This window comes from Oncorhynchus nerka, linkage group LG9a (assembly GCF_034236695.1).
Source record: "Oncorhynchus nerka isolate Pitt River linkage group LG9a, Oner_Uvic_2.0, whole genome shotgun sequence".
Taxonomy (NCBI): Eukaryota; Metazoa; Chordata; class Actinopteri; order Salmoniformes; family Salmonidae; genus Oncorhynchus; species Oncorhynchus nerka.
In genome coordinates this window covers 39,947,415-39,967,529 of record NC_088404.1, presented here as the reverse complement: position 1 = coordinate 39,967,529, position 20,115 = coordinate 39,947,415, and the positions used below count along the sequence as shown (strand labels likewise).

The 20,115-nt window shown below is 43.8% G+C and overlaps 1 protein-coding gene across 2 annotated transcripts in view; it reads right to left on the bottom strand.

Moving 5' to 3' along the window:
- LOC115134292 (breast cancer anti-estrogen resistance protein 1-like) overlaps nucleotides 1–20,115 on the bottom strand; it is a 132,113-nt gene that overhangs the window by 51,524 nt on the left and 60,474 nt on the right. Inside the window, exon 1 of one of the 2 annotated variants that reach the window (XM_029668111.2) lies at nucleotides 8,323–8,579. The exons of the other annotated variant lie outside the window; for it this stretch is intronic. Coding sequence (XP_029523971.1) covers nucleotides 8,323–8,334 — 12 coding nt within the window. The 5' untranslated portion in view covers nucleotides 8,335–8,579. Of the gene's footprint in view, nucleotides 1–8,322; nucleotides 8,580–20,115 lie in introns of those variants that run through there. 2 annotated transcript variants of the gene reach the window in all.

The window sequence follows — 20,115 nt, the reverse complement described above, 5'->3', positions numbered from 1 at the left end:
TATGCTTAAGTGGCAATGAGGGAATGATAAGGGTAGCATGGTGCCTCATATTGCCAAGTCTTCCATGTTATCTTTACTCTCCCTTTCCAGCTTGTCCTCTTTATCTATTCCATCCATCTCTCCCTTCAGACAAAAAGAAAGAGATTCCTTTGACGGCCATGCTTTGTCTGCTGCTCTCTGTCATAAGTTCATTTCCTGTTGAAGCGAGGGAGTGGACAGAGAGGACTGATGACATCACAAGATTTGAACTTTGCCTTTATTAGCCGAAGGCCTGCCTGCCAAATCTCAGTATAACTCACCCACAGATCTCTCCCTGTTTTTCTCACTCTGGCCACAAAAACAGGAAGTGCTTAGAGAATGATTCATGTGCCGTTCTGATTGGGTATGAGTAAATAACTAGATGACTACTAGTCTCCCTCCCTACTATAAATTGCATATACGATGTACACACCGCCCCAGACACAGCTGAGGGTGGAGACATCGCCATGACTAGAAAACTCAACTCTGTCGGGTCACAATTTGTTTCTATTCTGCCAACCTCCAACTCTAGTCAAAACAGCAAGGGCTCATTTGAATCTGTTGTTCCAACAACAATGTTGTTCAGGTGGCCATACTAACCCAGTGGCTCTGTCTGTGCTGTGCTCCATTTCCTTTGTTTGGGGTAGAAACCTGACAATGGCAACAGTGAGTCACGGGGGTCCAGCAGTTTTCTAGCTGTGTACAGCTAAGACACTATGCTAACACATCACCGTGGAGGTCCCTGTGGTAATAGCAGGTCAAAGCCTGCCCCCATCACCCTCGAGCCGGGAGCAGCAACAGTCTGACGGCAAACTTTATCTCCCCACAAAAGAAAGAGTGGAGAAGAAAGAGGTGAAGAGAGAGAGAGTCCAGAGGCCTAAAAGTTCATTCATTTGCATTTAGAAGGGTCATGGAATGGGGATCTTACACATTTACACTTAACAGCAAGCTGAAGAAGCTAGGGTAGGAACTAGGGAAGGAGTGATGGTAGAAATGAAGGAAAGGGAGAGAGATCCACAGGAAGAGAAGGAGAGGAAAAAGAGGTGCAGTGGGTCTGGGAGAGGGAAGGAAACGGCTGCAGTGTCCATTCAGACAGCCACTGAGCAGGAAGTAATGTGGCAGCTGGTTGAGCACGCTCAGTGCAGAAAGGTCAGTGAAGTGGAAGGCAGCAAGTGTGTGTGTGTGTGTGTGTGTGTGTGTGTGTGTGCGTGCGTGAACGTGAGAGGGGAGGGCAGGGTGGTCTTTGTCTTTTGCCTCTACGTGACCCCGTGGGACACACACTAGTTAACTCACAAGAGGGTGTATGTGTGTTTTGTACACGACTGTATATTTGTCCCACCGAGACAGGACTTTGGGCACAGACATTTTATGAAAGCCCCTCTCTCCTCGACTTACAAAGCATCACAGCAATAAGTCATGTCTTTTGCAAACAATACTCTGCCCTTTCTCCTTTGTGCTGTTTCTGTCTCTCTGTTCTCCCCATCCAGCCCCCACCCTTTTAAACAAACGCCCCCTCAGTCATCTAAAGTTTTTATTAGTTTAAAACAGATAGACGCCGCAGACAAAACAAGGCTGTCTCTGCTGCTTAAATCACATTAGCCACCTGAGCCTGGCCAAACAATGCCACTGGGTTACAAAAAGTAAACTTTTCATTTATTGGTTTGGGGGTAGACTTCTGAGAAGTCACTGGCTTTCTCTGGGGCTAAGTAGCATGCAGGTACATAGCCTTTGACTCTTCAGATGCTCACAGCAGCATAGCAGCAGTACACAGACTGCAATTACAGCAAAGCCTTGGCTAGGCCTGTGTGTAAGCCAGTGGTATATGACATACTCACAGACCAGGAGCAGACTCAGTATCAGATGGAGGGATCAGACACTCTGTCTGTCTGTCTGTCTGTCTGTCTGTCTGTCTGTCTGTCTGTCTGTCTGTCTGTCTGTCTGTCTGTCTGTCTGAGTGAATATGGATTACACAGGAAGTGGGTTCACCTTCCGATCCAGAGCGCATGCAGCTCAGGACACGCTGCTCACTGTGCTTTGTGGAAAAATACAAACTTTTTCTAACGCCTCCAGACAATGAAATATCTCGTAACCAACGAAACATACAGCCTTGTAGGGCTCAAAGCTATAACACAAAAACAAGATCCCACAAACAACAGGTGGGAAAAGGCTGCCTAAATATGATCCCCAATCAGAGACAAAGATAGACAGTTGCCTCTGATTGGGAACCATACCAGGCCAACAAAGAAATAGAAAACATAGATTGCCCACCGTAGTCACACCCTGACCTACCAAATAGAGATTTAAAAGGCTCTCTAAGGTCAGGGCGTGACAGTCTGTCTGTCTGCCTGCCAAGCAGAAAAACAGGGCCAGAGTGAGGGAATGGAGAGATGTGACTCAGTCAGTCCAATGGGGATTTTGTTTTGGTCTTTATCAGCTGAGACAGACACTGCTGTGACACACACAGACACAATGTGCTGCTGCTGTGGAGGTATTGGCGTCTTCCCACAAGGTAGCAAGCAACAATTTGGGTCTACCTCATAAAAAGACCAGCGAGAAGCCCATATGGGACCATTTGTAGGCAAACAATGTGAACAATAAACTACAGTAGTCAAACAGGGTCTAGCCGCAGGAAAATAATCCTGCAGGACAAGACTTAACACAAATAACCTATTAGAGACAATAGTATAAGGTAGCGTAGAGGTTAAAGAGGCACACCACTCTCCTAGTTGAAAATAGGCTATATCAGTAAATTCCATTTATTATGTCTATTTTTTAGAATTGATGTTGTTATTCCAGTGAATGTGTGTATGTGTTGGTGTGTTACACCTTGATCTCTCTCCATGTCCTTGGTGTTCTCCGGACGAGCCCAGACCCGTCTCCCACGAGCTCCAGCTCTCAGCGGACCCCTCATCGGAACATTCCACAACCTCTACATACACCTCTCCTGTTACCTCACAATCCAAAGGTGTCACAACACCCCTTCTACAACACGCTACACAAAATACAAACACAGACATTCATACTAGCTCGAAAGACTCGTTCATAAGGTGGTAATCAACATAGCATACTTCCAAATCTTATCAGTCACACCTACAATATATAGGCCAAGTCAAATAAAGGATTTCACACAAATAGACATTAGACACGTTTCACACTAAAGCATGCTAAACTGTATGCCACTATTATGAATCATCTCTTCTCAAGGTGGGGAAAAAAGAGACAAATAACACACAAAGAGCATCAACCCCCTCCTCCCTGTCAAGTTTCAACAGCGGTAAGAGCATCAACCCCCTCCTCCCTGTCAAGTTTCAACAGCGGTAAGAGCATCAACCCCCTCCTCCCTGTCAAGTTTCAACAGCGGTAAGAGCATCAACCCCTCCTCCCTGTCAAGTTTCAACAGCGGTAAGAGCATCAACCCCTCCTCCCTGTCAAGTTTCAACAGCGGTAAGAGCATCAACCCCCTCCTCCCTGTCAAGTTTCAACAGCGGTAAGAGCATCAACCCCCTCCTCCCTGTCAAGTTTCAACAGCGGTAAGAGCATCAACCCCCTCCTCCCTGTCAAGTTTCAACAGCGGTAAGAGCATCAACCCCCTCCTCCCTGTCAAGTTTCAACAGTGGTTAGAAAAGATCTCTGATTCTTGGAGCTACAGGCTACAACAAAGTGCTTGAGCTCTGCCCATTGCACAAGACTGAGTGACAGGCTAACCGGTGAGTGTGTGGTGGAACTCCACCCTGTACGCCACACAAAGCTGACAGAAGTTCCACTGTTGTAATCACAGAGCGAGAGAGGAAGGACAATGACACCCAGTTCTGATTTCTCCTATCTACATACCAAAACAATTTCTCCTCTCATCTAAATACAGGCAGTCGCAATGGCAAAAACATGTACAGAACTCTCAATGCCCGACAATAAATCCTAAAATTACAGCCTTGAGAGGGGATACAGTGGAGAGATACAATGATTTTCCAGAGCGTGAAACGTCATTGTGACCTCAGCCAAACATTCCAGTGGTTAGGTGTGAGAGACAAGGCTAGGAATTCAGGGAGCACTCTGATACATTTCAGGGGAAGGGAAATACAAAGACAAGATAAGGATAGGCCCACTGCTTAGGATGGAATGGGAAGGTTCAACCAAGCAGAAGTGGCACAGCTCCACAGGTTTTTAGAGCATCTGCATGTGCCTCACAGAACTACCTCAGTCAATCTGTTTAGATAAAATATCAGTGGATATGTGTTCTGTTCTGTTAGCTTTGACAACAGCATTCCCTGGCTCATTCAACTGCCCTGGGGGCATCAAACCAACCTGGCTGTGTGAGGAGAAAGCCAAGCGCTATTGTAACTAGATCAGACAGCTGAAAACCCAGCGCTTTGTGCAGAATCCATTTTGCCTGGTGTAGGCCTAGCTAGCTGTTCTGCTCTGCAACGTGTTTCTTATCTGAACTCCCTCCGTCTCTGCCTCTATTCCTCCAGTAAAGCCCAATTATCCCCCACATAAAGCAGGTGCCCTGGGGAGAGTGCAGTTTGACTACAGCAGAAAACATGTGCCCCCAGGCCCTGTTGTTGGCTGCTGAACTGGGAAAAGAGAGATACTGCCAGTGCTATCTGCGGAAGAGACTGGGTGAACTGTGTTTAAGAGATTAGGCCAGCCACAAACCAAGGTCTGTTTCAAACCTGTAGTTTTCTTCAACGTAAAGCTCTTTGAAAAACACCATGAAATTATGATGTTTAGCATCTACATGATACATGAACAGAACAAATGCAACATAATTATTTGAGTGATAGCACACTGTACTGTATGCATTCGGAAAGTATTCTTCCTTGACCATATTTTGTTACATTACAGCCTAATTCTAAAATGGATTAAATAGCTTTTTTGCCCCTCATCAATCTACACACAATACCCAGTAATGACAAAGCAAAAACAGGTTTGCATAAATTTTGCTAATGTATTAAAACTTTAAAACTGAATTATCACATTTACAGCCTCGAGTCTTCTTGGGTATGATCTATACACGGTTGGCACACCTGTATATGAGGAGTTTCTCCCATTCTTCTCTGCAGATCCTCTCATCCTCTGTCAGGTTGGATGGGAAGCGTCGTTACACAGCTATTTTCAGGTGTCTCCAGAGATGTTTGATCGGGTTCATGTCCGGGCTTGGGCTGGGCCACTCAAGGACATTCAGAGACTTATCCCAAAGCCACTCTTGTGTTGTCTTGGCTGAGTGCTTAGGGTCATTGTCCTGTTGGAAGGTGAACCTTCGCCCCAGTCTGAGGTCCCGAGCGCTCCAGATTTTTTATCAAGGATCTCTCTGTCCTTTGCTCTGTTCATCTTTCCCTTGATCCTGACTAGTCTACCAGTCCCACCCTCTGAAAAACATCAACCACAGCATGATGCGGCCTCCACCGTGCTTTACCGTAGGGATGGTGCCAGGTTTCCTCCAGACGTGACACATGGCATTCAGGCCAAAGAGTTCAATCTTGGTTTCATCAGACCAGAGAATCTTATTTCTCATGGTTTGAGAGTCCTTTAGGTGCCTTTTTCCAAACTCCAAGAGGGCTGTCATGTGCTTTTTACTGTATAGTGGCTTCCGTCTGGCCACTCTACCATAAAGGCCTGATTGCTGCAGAGACGGTTCTCCTTCTGGAAGGTTCTCCCATCTCCACAAAGGAACTCTGGAGCTCTGTCAGAGTGACCATTGGGTTCTTGGTCAGCTCCCTGACCCGCGATTACCCGCGCGATTGCTCAGTTCGTCCAGGCGGAAAGCTCTAGGAAGAGTCTTGGTGGTTCCAAACTTCTTCCATTTCAGAATGATGGAGGCCACTGTGTTCTTGTAGACCTTAAATGCTGCAGACATTTTTTGGTATCCATCCCCAAATCTGTACTTCGACACAATCCAATCTCTGAGCTCTACAGACAATGCCTTCGACCTCATGGCTTGGTTTTTGCTCTGACAGGCACTGTCAACTGTGGGATCTTATATAGACAGGTGTGTGCCTTTCCAAATCATGTCCAATCAATTCAATTGACCACAGGTAGATTACAATCAAGTTGTAGAAACATCTCAAGGATGAGCAATGGAAACAGGATGCACCTGAGCTCAATTTAGAGTCTCATAGCAAAGGGCCTGAATACTTATGTAAATAAGGTCATTCTGTTTTTTAATTTTAATACATTTCTAAACATTTCTAAAAACCTGTTTTCGCTTTGTCATTATGGGGTATTTTGTGTAGATTGATGAGGGAAAAAAATAATTTAATACATTTTAGAATAAGGCTGTAAATTAACACAATGTGGAAAAGTCAAGTGGTCTGAATACTTTCCGAATGCACTGTATTTGAGTCACTAACATATATTTTACATGTCTGTGTGTACCAATAATCTGTTTATAACCTATACCTGAAACCCTGTGACTCATGGTTGGTTGTGCAGACACGTCAGAGCTGACAGTTTCACCAGTGTGGAGTGACCCTCCTTGTATCAACCTTCCTGCTACACCTGGGCTGAGTCACAGCCTGGCGCTTGGTGTCCCAGTGGGTATTACTACGCTCGGTGACTGTGTGGCACCTATAATCTCTCTGAGGGAAGGGACTGACTGGGTGAGGGGTTTCACTGCCAGACCTCCCAGGGAATGACAGGGGGAATTCCACCCCAGCACCCAGGCAGGCAGGAGGCTGTGAGTCAGTCAGAAATTAGTCAGGCCTAGGAGACAGGGGCGAGAGGCAAGGGCCTTCGAGTTACTCAGTTGAGCTCTCTGTAGGCCTGAGAGCCACTCTTCCTTTGACCCCCACAGACACCCCCATTTACTCACTCAGTCACTACTGCATGGTGGGAATCCACTTAATCTATTTATACCAGAGTTTCCCAAACTAGGGGTCGCCTGATTTGAAAATGGGGTCATGAGAGAAAATGTGCGTTTGGTTCATAGAACCAGGGTTAAGTCAGTAACCTCTGGTAGCAGCTAGATGCAGATGTAATAAAAATAATGGTTTCTGTTTTCTTCCTACAAATGTGGCTCTATCATTTTAATGGTTTAAGCTACAAAATATTAGGACAACACTGAAAGATAACTCTCAGGAACACATACATACTGTAGGTTGTCATATTAATACAAATAAAATAAAGTTAACATTGGCTGTTGATTACGTAACTTGTTTTACATGGTGGGTCACAAATTGTTTTTTTTTATATCAAAATGGGGCCAAAAAAGTTTGGGAACCCCTGATTTGTAAACTAGCATCACACCTGGCTTCATTAACCCCTCCTTCTGAAATAGCAAGCCGATAGCTAGCTAGCACATTACAAGGCTTCTCTCAAAATGGCATCCATAATTACCCAGGCCAACCTGGGAAATAAACATCTCTTAGACATGAAGGCTAAACCTTCCATCTACATAACCTCATCACCAATCAGTCATTGTTAATTAAAGACAACTAGGAAAAGTCTAAAAGACATATGGTAATGCCAGTGGTGTTTGTTGATTTTGTAATTACATGTGTTCTAATGTGTGTGTGAAACCCCAGGCCAAGGGATAAACAAGGGGAGTATCCAAGGCCTCTCCAGGGGGTCGGCCCCAGTGCTGCTAAAGAGCATAAACCTCTCAGACGGAAATGCAGTATGGTCCTGTCAACCAAATACCAAACCCCTGTGTAATTACAGCACTACAAGCTGACAGAATGCCAACACTTTCAAACAATAGCAAGGAACGGACGGTACTGCCAAAGACTCCAGCAGCAGGCCACTGCACTCTTTTCTCTCCCCTCTACTCTCTCTATAAAACCTTAATCTTTCAACTTTCTCCTGAGTCAGCAGAGGCAGCCCAGAGCAGCGGAGCTCCATGTCTCTCCCTCCTGTCTGGCTGTTCCAAAGCCCTTTCTTCTAACAGCGTCTTAAGTCCTCCAACTCTCCCCCTTTCAGAGAAGCGGGGCCTTTACAAACCAAACAGGACAGCAGAAAAAAACACTCAAATTTTTTCACGAACTAGATTGAAAAAGACCAAGGAGAGTTTTGTGTGTAGAATTTTAACTTAACATTTCTATCTACCTAAAATACACAACACAATACACATTCTGAGACGCATAGCACAGCAAACAAAGTAAGTTGTGCTGATAACTAAGAAAAGGTAAGATACACAGAAAACATGTTAACCCAAGTTCCCCCCACTCGAGTCCTTTTCTTCCTTCAGTGTGCTGTCCTCCCTCTCTTTTTTCCACATCTCTACTCTTTCCCATTTGGGACATTTAGTATGTCCTGACAAAAGTGTTCACACAGCAATGGGAACAGCAAACACAAACATTACACACTCACCAGATAGTTCATTTTCAGCCCTCTTGTGTGAGTCCGTCCGACAGACTCCAGACAGGAGTAACAGGGCAGCGATTTGGTCCTGGAAACAGCCCCTGTCTAGCCACCAGTTAACGTTCCCTGTTGTCTCTTTCCCAGGCAGAAGGACTTGGGAAGATCCTAACACATTCTCTGGCACTGTGATCTCAGAGTGCAAGAATGAGACTGTCCCATTTACATCTCTCTCTCTCTGTGTGTCTGTCCTTCGCTGCTTCTCCCGACCAGGGGAGGGAGGGAAGAATGCGCAGTAATCCGACACCCCCCAGTTCCCACTCCCGGGCTGTGATTGGTCGAAGGACCTCTTCTTATGTTAATGAATCTTGCCCTCTCTCTCCCCCTGGCTGTGTGGAATGTTTAGTGCCTGTGCTCAGACCTTGGAGGGACACAGACACTGAGTTTTTCAAAAAAATGAATTACCCCAGCAGACCACACATACCTCCCCCAGCCACCTCGGCTCACTCTTTTCCTCCTCACCAATCTCATCTCTATTTGTATTATCTACCCGCTGGCTATAGACTCAATTGGCATTTCCCTCCTCACTAAAACTATTCTTATTTCTCTTTCGTCCCATCAGTCTCCCATTGTTGCTCAGATACATGAACACATTATACACACATTATACACTCCGTATTTGATTTAACCTTAACAAATTCTTATTTACAATGACAGTCTACACCGGCCAAACCCAGACGACGCTGGGCCAATTGTGCACCACCCTATGGGACCACCCGGTTGTGATACCGTTACATGTTAGTCAATCTAATAATGCATGTCTAAACACTATTACGGGCAGTGTGTTGTACTACAGCACACACATTCAAATCCAAGACAAGACAATCTATCCATCTGACAGGTGTGGCACATCACGAAGCTGATTAAACACCATGGTTATTACACAGGTGCACCTTGTGCTGGGGACAATAGACGGCCACTCTAAAATGTGCAGTTTTGTCACACAACACAATGCCACAAATGTCTCAACTGTTGAGGGAGCGTGCAATTGGCATGCTGAATGCAGGAATGTCCATCAGAGCTGTTGCCAGAGAATTGAATGTACATTTGTCTACCATAAGCCGCTTCCAACGTTGTTTTAGAGAATTTGGCAGTACGGCCAACCGGCCTCACAACCGCAGACCACATGTATGGTGTCGTGTGGCTGAGCGGTTTGCTGATGTTAACTTTGTGAACAGAGTGCCCCATGGTGGCTGTGAGGTTATGGTATGGGCTGGTATAAACCACGGACAATGAACACAGTTGCATTTTATCGATGGCAATTTGAATTCACAGAGATACCGTGACGAGATCCTGAGGCCCACTGTTATGCCATTTATCCACCTCCATCACCTCATGTTTCAGCATGATAACGCATGGTCCCATGTCGCAAGGATCTGTACACAATTCCTGGAAGCTGAAAATGTTCCACAGGCAATCAACAGCATGATCAACTCTATGCAAAATATCTGTCGCGCTGCATGAGGAAAATGGTGGTCACACCAGATACTGACTGGTTTTCTGATCCATGTCCCTACTTTCTTTAAGGTATCTGTGAACAGATGCATATCTGTATTCCCAGTCAAGTGAAATCCATAGATTAAGGCCTAATGAATTTATTTCAATTGACTGATTTCCTTATATGAACTGTAACTCAGTAAAATCTTTGTAATTGTTGCATGTTGCATTTATATTTGTGTTCAGTATAATATCAACTGGGTAGTATATCTCAGTGTCGGTCATGCAGCCCCTTCCCAACAACCACACCACAAAATAAATTAGTAAAGCATTTTTTTATATCATACAAGGCGTGTCCTTTGAGAAATGAACTTGGTAAATCAGAGTATAACACAATAACTGTATAAGTGTTACGCCCTGATCTGTTTCACCTGTTTTGGTGATTGTCTCCACCCACCTCCATGTGTCTCCTGATTTCCCCATTAGTCCCCGGTGTATTTATCTGTGTTTCCTGTCTCTCTGTGCCAGTTCGTCTTGTTTTGCCAGGTCAACCAGCGTTTCTCCTAGCTCTTATTTTTCCCAGTCTGTTTTTTCCTAGCCCTCCTGGTTTTGACCCTTGCCTGTCCTGACGCCGAATCCGCCTGCCTGACCACTCTGGCTGTTCTGACCTCGAGCCTGCCTATCCCCTTGTACGGTTTGGACTTGGACCTGTTCACTGAACCCCTGCCTGTCCTGACCTTGAGTCTGTCTATCCACTGGTACTGTTTGGACTCTGACCTGGTTTATGAACTCTCGCCTGTCCTGACCTTGAGTCTGTCTATCCACTGGTACTGTTTGGACTCTGACCTGGTTTATGAACTCTCGCCTGTCCTGACCTTGAGTCTGTCTATCCCCTGGTACTGTTTGGACTCTGACCTGGGTTATGAACTCTCGCCTGTCCTGACCTTGAGTCTGTCTATCCCCTGGTACTGTTTGGACTCTGACCTGGGTTATGAACTCTCGCCTGTCCTGACCTTGAGTCTGTCTATCCCCTGGTACTGTTTGGACTCTGACCTGGGTTATGAACTCTCGCCTGTCCTGACCTGCCTTTTGCCTACCCCTTTTGGTGTAATAAATATCGGAGCTCAACCATCTGCCTCCTGTGTCTGCATTTGGGTCTCACCTTGTGCCCTTATAATAAGTGTATATAACATAAGTAGTTCCACAAGGGAAATCTCACAAGACTGTTAAGATGCCATTAAAGTACTCCAAAAAATCTGAAGGTTGTTGAAGAAAGCTTTAAGTCCGTATCTAAGGTAGAGTTCACGGCTCAGGGAAAACAAACAATGGTATGACATCCAACTGGGATGACATCCAACTCCTAGTCATCCATCTAAACCAGATTAAGCAGGTCAGGAGATCAAATACAGGCCAACTTTTCAATCAATATTCCAGAACTAACTCAACACCAATGGCTTCCAATGGAACCATTCAGTCTCCATGCAGATATGTCTAACACCCAAACATGACTCACCTCCATGTGGCATACTACAGTATACTGATTCAATCAATAGTGGCTAGACTTTGTTATGAGACAGAAAGGTGAGCAGGATATGGTATAGTTATATGAATGAGGTATGTGAAGGTGAGAGTGAGAAAGAGAGAGACTTCCTAACCTCCTGCCAAATGTATGACCATATTAGAGACACATATTTTCTTCAGATTACACGGACACACAAAGAATTCAAAAACAAATCCAATTTTGATAAACTCCCATATCTATTGGGTGAAATACCACAGTGTGCCATCACAGCAGCAAGATTTGTGACCTGTTGCCACAAGAAAAGGGCAACCAGTGAAGAACAAATACCATTGTAAATACAACCCATATTTATGTTTATTTATTTTCCCTTTTGTACTTTAACTATTTGCACATCGTTACAACACTGTATATAGACACAATATGACATTTGAAATGTCTCTATTCCTTTGGAACTTTTGCTTTGGCAATGTAAACATATGTTTCCCATGACAACAAAGCCCTTTGAATTGAATTGAGAAAAAAATAGAGAGTGTTATCATGGGGTGGGGGCTGTGTGGTGTGAAAAAGGGTGGAGACACATGTTCCTTACAGAATGAGGGCTATGGGTAGACCACTACGTAGCCTACATAGACTACAGTCAAAGAGGTGTAATGCATGGAGGGCAACAGCACCTACTACAATCATAGACTATGGAGGAAAAAAACACCACACAAAGCACTAGAAATGTCAGCAGGCTGTGGGAGACAGAATAGAGGTGACAGTCTAGCAGGGCTCACACTGTCCCATGGGCCGAACCACTGAGGTAGCAGGCACTACTGTCAAGCCTCAGAACTAATGTTGTCACGAAACCAGAATATTGACTTTGAAACGGATACCAGGTTAAGCATCACGATATTCAATACCAAAATGATATTCAAAACCAAAACGATACTTGATAACCGAAAGGATACCACAGCAAAAAAAGAAAGCATATCAGCTAGTCACAGAATACCACTGGTTTTTATTTATTTAAACATTGAACAATATGAAGAACTGGTAGAACTAAAATAACAAATAGAATATATTCTATTCTATATTCATTAAAATAAAAATTAAACAACATATTAAATAACAGAAGAACATCTTAAATGTTCCTTATGAAAAACCATATATGAGACTAATTTGACAATAAAATCTAAACTGTTTTAAAATGTAAATTGATACATATCAGGTTTAATTTGCTCATGTACAGTATGGCCATAATATTGGTTCAAATGACATTCATTAGACCAGGGGTTCTCAAACCTCTCCTCGGGAACCCCCAGTTGTTGCATGTATTTGAACTATTCCACAGCCAGCACACCTGATTCAAACTAATCATCGAGCCCTTTACTAGATTAATCAGGTGACTTAGTTCAGGGCTACAACAGAACTGTGAAATGTCTGGGGGTCCTAGAGGAGATGTTTGAGAACCACTACATTTGACCTATGTGTCAGCGATTGGGTTCAGAGATGTAGCGGAGTCAGGTGCAGGACACAGGTTTTGAGCAACACAACTGAGTTTACTCAAAAAAAAGTCAAACAAAATTCCAAATAGGAACATACATACACACTAGCACAATCAACAACCACGAAAGACACCAACAATCACGGATAGAACAGAAATGTATGCCAGAGGGTTAAATAAGGAACATGATATGGGAATTGAAACCAGGTGTGATTAATACAGACAAAACTAAACTGAAACATGGATCGGTGGTGACTAGAAAGCCGGTGACGTCGACCGCCGAACACCACCCGAACAAGGAGAAGGGCCGACTTCGGCGGAAGTCGTGACACTATGATTCATTATTCATTACAGGAAAATAACTAAATTTATTAAATAAATAGATTAGTTCCAAAACAACAAGCTAATTTCTGAAGCTTCTATATTGCAATAGTCTACACACCATAAAATGAAATCAAATTGTTGTTGTCACATACTTCATAAACAACATGTGTGGACTAACAGTGAAATGTTTACTTATGGGCCCTTCCCAACAATGCAAAATACTTTTTATTGTATTTTTTTATAATAGAAAATAAAAAATAGTAACAGAAATAAATACACAATGAGCTATATACAGTGGGGCAAAAAAGCATTTAGTCAGCCACCAATTGTGCAAGTTCTCCCACTTAAAAAGATGAGAGAGGCCTGTAATTTTCATCATAGGTACACTTCAACTATGACAGACAAAATGAGAAAAACAAATCCAGAAAATCACATTGTAGGATTTTTAATGAATTTATTTGCAAATTATGGTGGAAAACAAGTATTTGGTCAATAACAAAAGTTTATCTCAATACTTTGTTATATACCCTTTGTTGGCAATGACAGAGGTCAAACGTTTTCTGTAAGTCTTCACAAGGTTTTCACACACTGTTGCTGGTATTTTGGCCCATTCCTCCATGCAGATCTCCTCTAGAGCAGTGATGTTTTGGGGCTGTTGCTGGGCAACACGGACTTTCAACTCCCTCCAAAGATTTTCTATGAGGCGGCAGGGTAGCCTAGTGGTTAGATGAGTAATGTAGGGTATGTAAACATTATATAAAGTGGCATTGTTTAAAGTGACTAGTGATACATTTATTACATCCAATTTTTAATTATTAAAGTGGCTAGAGATTTGAGTCAGTATGTTGGCAGCAGCCACTCAATGTTAGTGCTCGCTGTTTAACAGTCTGATGGCCTTGAGATAGAAGCTGTTTTTCAGTCTCTTGTTCCCAGCTTTGATGCACCTGTACTGACCTCGCCTTCTGGATGATAGCGGGGTGAACAGGCAGTGGCTCAGGTGGTTGTTGTCCTTGATGATCTTTATGGCCTTCCTGTGACATCGGGTGGTGTAGGTGTTCTGGAGGGCAGGTAGTTTGCCCCCGGTGATGCGTTGTGCAGACCTCACTACCCTCTGGAGATCCTTACGGTTGTGGGCGGAGCAGTACCAGGTGGTGATACAGCCCGACAGGATGCTCTCGATTGTGCATCTGTAAAAGTTAGTGAGTGTTTTTGGTGACAAGCCACATTTCTTCAGCTTCCTGAGGTTGAAGAGGAGCTGCTGTGCCTACTTCACCACGCTGTCTGTGTGGGTGGACCATTTCAGTTTGTCCATGATGCACCTCTGGGTTTAGAAACTGTGATACTACGATTCCAAGAGTGCATTTCAACTCCCAGGGTGTAATGCGCCACCCAGGTCTGCTGGCTGGCTAGTGGCTACTGCTAGCAAGCCCAGACAAATGCAAAGTAGTCTAAATACTGTATATTGCTGTCATAGCTAAGTTATGAGTTCATTTCACATTACTTTTGGGTTGTAATCATATTATAATGCTCATATGAATGTCATGCTGAATATACAGTACCAGTCAAAAGTTTGGACACACCGACTCATTAAAGGGTTTTTCTTTATTTTTACTATTTTCTAATAATAGTGAAGACCTCAAAACTATGAAATAACACATATGGAATCATGTAGTAAGCAAAAAAGTGTTAAACAAATCAAAATATATTTCATATTTGAGATTCTTCAAAGTGGCCACCTTTTGCCTTGATGACAGCTTTGCACACTCTTGGCATTCTCTCAACCAGCTTCACCTGGAATGTGTTTCCAACCTTCTTGAAGGAGTTCCCACATGGGGTGGCAGGAAGCCTAGTGGTTAGAGCGTTGGACTTGTAACTGAAAGGCTGACATTGAAAATAAGAATTTGTTCTTAACTGATTAATTAAATAAAGGTTACAAAAAAATAAAATGCTGAGCACTTGGCTGCTTTTCCTTCACTCTGCAGTCCAACTCATCCCAAACCATTTCAATTGGGTTGAGGCTGGGTGATTGTGGAAGCCAGGTCATCTGATGCAGCACCCCACCACTCTCCTTATTGGTCAAATAGCCCTTACACAGCCTGGAGGTTTTGGGTCATTGTCCTGTTGAAAAACACATAGTCCCACTAAGCGCAAACCAGATGGGATGGCGTATTACTACAGAATACTGTGGCAGCCATGCTGGTTAAATGTGCCTTGAATTCTAAATAAATCACAAACAGTGTCACCAGCAAAGCACCCCCACACCATCACACCTCCTCCTCCATGCTTCCAGGTGGGAACCACACATGTGGAGATCATCCCTTCACCTACTCTGCGTCTCACAAAGACATGGCGGTTGGAACCAAACATCTCAAATTTGGACTCATCAGACCAAAGGACAGATTTCCACCGGTCTAATGTCCATTGCTCGTGTTTCTTGGCCCAAGCAAGTCTCTTCTTCTTATTGGTGACCTTTAGTAGTGCTTTCTTTGCAGCAATTCAACCATGAAGGCCTGATTCACGCAGTCTCCTCTGAACAGTTGATGTTGAGATGTCTGTTACTTGAACTCTGTGAAGCATTTATTTGGGCTGCAATTTGTGAGGCTGGTAACTCTAATGAACTTTTCCTCTCCAGCAGAAGTAACTCTGGGTCTTCCTTTCCTGTGGCAGTCCTCATCAGAGCCAGTTTCATCATAGCGCTTGATGGTTTTTGCCACTTCCCTTGAAGAAATGTTCAAAGTTCTTGAAATGTTCCGTATTGACTGATCTTCATGTCTTAAAGTAATTATGGACTTTCTTTCTCTTTCCTTATTTGAACTGTTCTTGCCATAATATGGACTTGGTCTTTTACCAAATAAGTCTGTATACCACCCCTACTTTGTCACAACACAACTGATTGGCTCAAACGCATTAAGAAGGAAAGAAAGAAGCCAAAGGTCCTGAGTCGTATCAATCACCATGGTGATTGAGCTGTTTCACTGAAGTAGACTCACGTCTGGTGCTCAATACACACATACGCAGCACAAATTCACACACACACGTGTGAAGTTCAGAGTTTTACATGGTCTCATGGGACTGTTGTCTCATGGGACCCGTACAACAGTCCCAGTCTCTCTCGTCAGACCCTCGGTGAGATCACAGCTATCAATTAAACAGAGAGCCAGTTCAGACACAGAGATTAGACCATCACATCAGAGTCAGACATTACTTCAATTAGACTCCCTCCCCTCCTCCCCTCTCACTACTTAGCTAATGAGCCACCCCCAACCCGGGCCCACTAATCAATACCCCAGGCCCAGGAGAGAAGACCTGAGCCCAGAGTAACAGGCTTAACTACCTGTCAAAATACCACATGGCACAAAGAAAGACATTCAATGATGGTACACACATAGACCTGTAAACCTGACCAGATAATATTGTGGTGGTGGCTAAATATCTCAGAAGAAGAAGATATAACAGTGGACTACAAGTCATTAACCGCAGGCACATACAGTTGCTCCCGCAGCACATAATTCAGACACATCTCTCATCTAGACCTTGTGGGTCTGCATGGCTTGCATCTAGGGTCTGTTGGTTCTGTCATTGCTGTGCAGCAGAACACTGGGTCCATTGTGCTGGTGTTGTCCAGACCATAGCTGTCCAACTGCCCATGCATTCCTCACACCTACACACTGAGTGCCTCTCCTGGCCCAGTCTCACCCACTACAGCCCTGGTCCCTGGCCCCTATGGCCCCCTGCTCCAGCCCTGGTCCCTGGCCCAGTCTCACCCACTACAGCCCTGGTCCCTGGCCCCTATGGCCCCCTGCTCCAGCCCTGGTCCCTGGCCCAGTCTCACCCACTACAGCCCTGGTCCCTGGCCCCTATGGCCCCCTGCTCCAGCCCTGGTCCCTGGCCCAGTCTCACCCGCTACAGCCCTGGTCCCTGGCCCCTATGGCCCCCTGCTCCAGCCAGCACGCAGCCTTTGTCACTCACACATTGTACAAATGCCTGAAAACACTGGTTCCCCCTTCGCCATGCTCAGACAGAACAGACTTATCATTAAGGAGGACAAGAGATGTAGTTCACCAAATGTGAATAAGGAAATATGGAAATTCTGTTTCCTAGTGAATTGAGGTTATGTTTCTGTCTCTCTGTGAATTCACAGGGAGTACAGAGGTCCTACTGGGACTGTTGCTGGGCAGGACCACAGTCTCTCCAGCTCTCCCTCCACCATCTCCCCAAAACCAGCTCACAATGGTGAATCACGTGGATCACTAATTACTTAATTAACCCCTTAAAAATGACTTATTCAGTAATGTGTGTGATGTTTAGCATTAAATGAGCCCATTCTACAGTGAGATTTTATGAATTTTAGTATAAGCCTATGACAATGTGGATTTTAGTATTCCATAATTCAAATAGATATTTAATCATTATTAGGGTTTGACTAAACCTCAAGCTGTCATTTGTACTGATTAACCCTACTACTGTAAGCCTCTGACTAGTAAGCCGCTATAATTGAAAGGCATTTCTTTTGATTCCAAACAGTTGTATCATCCACACACTCGTATCCAAACTATGCATAATAACAAAGGGTGTCCTGTGGGGAATGGGACCGTGCTGCAAAACTGTGACATCATTCATAGTGGCTGAGAGTGAAACAATGCACATCCTTGTGTTTGACATCCACCCCCCCTGGTCAACAGGAATATTCCTGCAGCTTCGAAGGGCAAAAAGTAAAAGACTGATTATTTTGTTGTGACTGTGTCAGTCCTGCTGTGCAGTCTGTGACATAAGGCTTTTCAAAGGCTTAAGATGGAAGAGTGGGGAAATCCTCCAAAAACACAGTGATACACTCATCCACAACGAAACACAACCAAGCTTGCTCGCACACGTTGGATGGACAGTGACACACACACACACACACACACACACACACACACACACACACACACAGGACAAAGTCTGTCCTCTTACAGGATACAGCGTCAAAGATTCTGAAAGTGTGATCTGACATTTTGGATCTTCGCTCCAGACTGGCAGTTTGAGGGAGGAGACTCTACTATCTGGGATGCACAGGAAAAAACAAGCTATAGCCTACCATGATAAATTAACAATATTCACTGTAAGTGTTTACAAATCCCCGTCCCCCGAGTAATAGGATTGATCTGAACAGCTTCAACATTCATTTCCATAGATAATTGCATTTGTTTATTCTCTGATTTTATATTTCATTTGTTTTCTTATCAGGAAAGCTTGTTAATACTCTGAGATGATTAAAAACCACAAAGTGAGTATTTCTTTCATCAAAGCTCGCTCCACAAAGCTGCCTGTTCCTCAGTATAAGCGCTCTGAAGCACAGGGGTAATTTCCCTCTCTCTGTTTCGCTGCAATAAAAAGATTAGCATTAATGCGTCAGGAAGCAAATGGCATTATCTCTGCGTGTGGAGAATGGGAGGCTGATTGTATTTCCAGGCTAAACGAGAGAAGATGATCCCTGGAGGAAGTCATTGTTTAGGGAAAAACGTCTTCCTCACTGAGATGCTTAGGCGTTCTGTATGCAGAGGAGAGGAGGTCCAATAGGACCTCAGACTCTCCCAAAATGCGCTTTTCCACTGCCAAGTTAATTAGATTCTCCTGATCTGCTTTTTCATTTTAATCTCTATTATAGTTGGGTGTCGTTGTGCTGCCATTAGTTCGGCAGCACTTCCACTGAAGAGTAATCAGCTAAAATCTTGTGAAATCTGCTGCCTGGCTCCGGGCTCCGGAGCCAAACACAAATACTGAGTTCAGTTTAATATCCACCAGAAGAGACAGAACAAATACTACAAGAAATATTATGGTTAAACTCAAATATACTAATTGATTAAAAAAAGTATAATCTTTGTAAATTATATCATAAATAGGACTGGTGGAGTTATGTCACACATGCAGTTAACAAAAATATCTACATTAGTACATTAGAGTGTCTAGTTTGAGAAACAAATGCCTCACAATTCCTCAACTGGCAGCTTCATTAAATAGTACCCGCAAAACACCCGTCTCAAAGTCAACAGTGAAGAGGCGACTCCGGGATGCTGGCCTTCTAAGCAGAATTGCAAAGAAAAAGCCATATCTCAGACTGGGAAATAAAAAAAGATTAAAATGGGCAAAAGAACAGACACTGGACAGAGAAACACTGCCTAGAAGGCCAGCATCACGGAGTCTCCTCTTCCCTGTTGATATTGAGATGAGTGTTCTGCAGGTACTATTTAATGAAGCTGCCAGTTGAGGACTTGTGAGGTGTCTGTTTCTCAAACTAGACACTCTAATGTACTTGTCCTCTTGCTCAGTTGTGCACCGGGGCCTCCCACTCCTGATTCTATTCTGGTTTGCGTTGTTCTATGAAGGGAGTAGTACACAGTGTTGTACCAGATCTTCAGTTTCTTGGTAATTTCTCGCATGGAATAGCCTTCATTTCTCAGAACAATAATAGACTGACGAGTTTCAGAAGAAGGTTCTTAGTTTCTGGCCATTTTGAGCCTGTAATCGAACCCACAAATGCTGATTCTCCAGATACTCAACTAGTCTAAAGAAGGCCAGTTTTATTGCTTCTTTAATCAGAACAACAGTTTTCAGCTGTGCTAACATAATTGCAAAAGGGTTTTCTAATGATCAATTAGCCTTTAAAATTATAAACTTGGATTAGCTAACACAACGTGCCATTGGAACACAGGTTGGTGGTTGCTGATAATGGGCCTCTGTACGCCTATGTAGATATTCCATTAAAAATCTGCCTTTTCCAGCTACAATCGTTATTTACAACATTAACAATGCCTACACTGTATTTCTGATCAATTTTATGTTATTTTAATGGACAAAAAATGTGCTTTTGACCCCAAACTTTTGAACGGTAGTGTACGGTATACACAAACACACACACAAATACACTCTCACTCACAACAGATACACACACACACACAGACAGGAACACAGAGTTACACACACAAAATACACACAC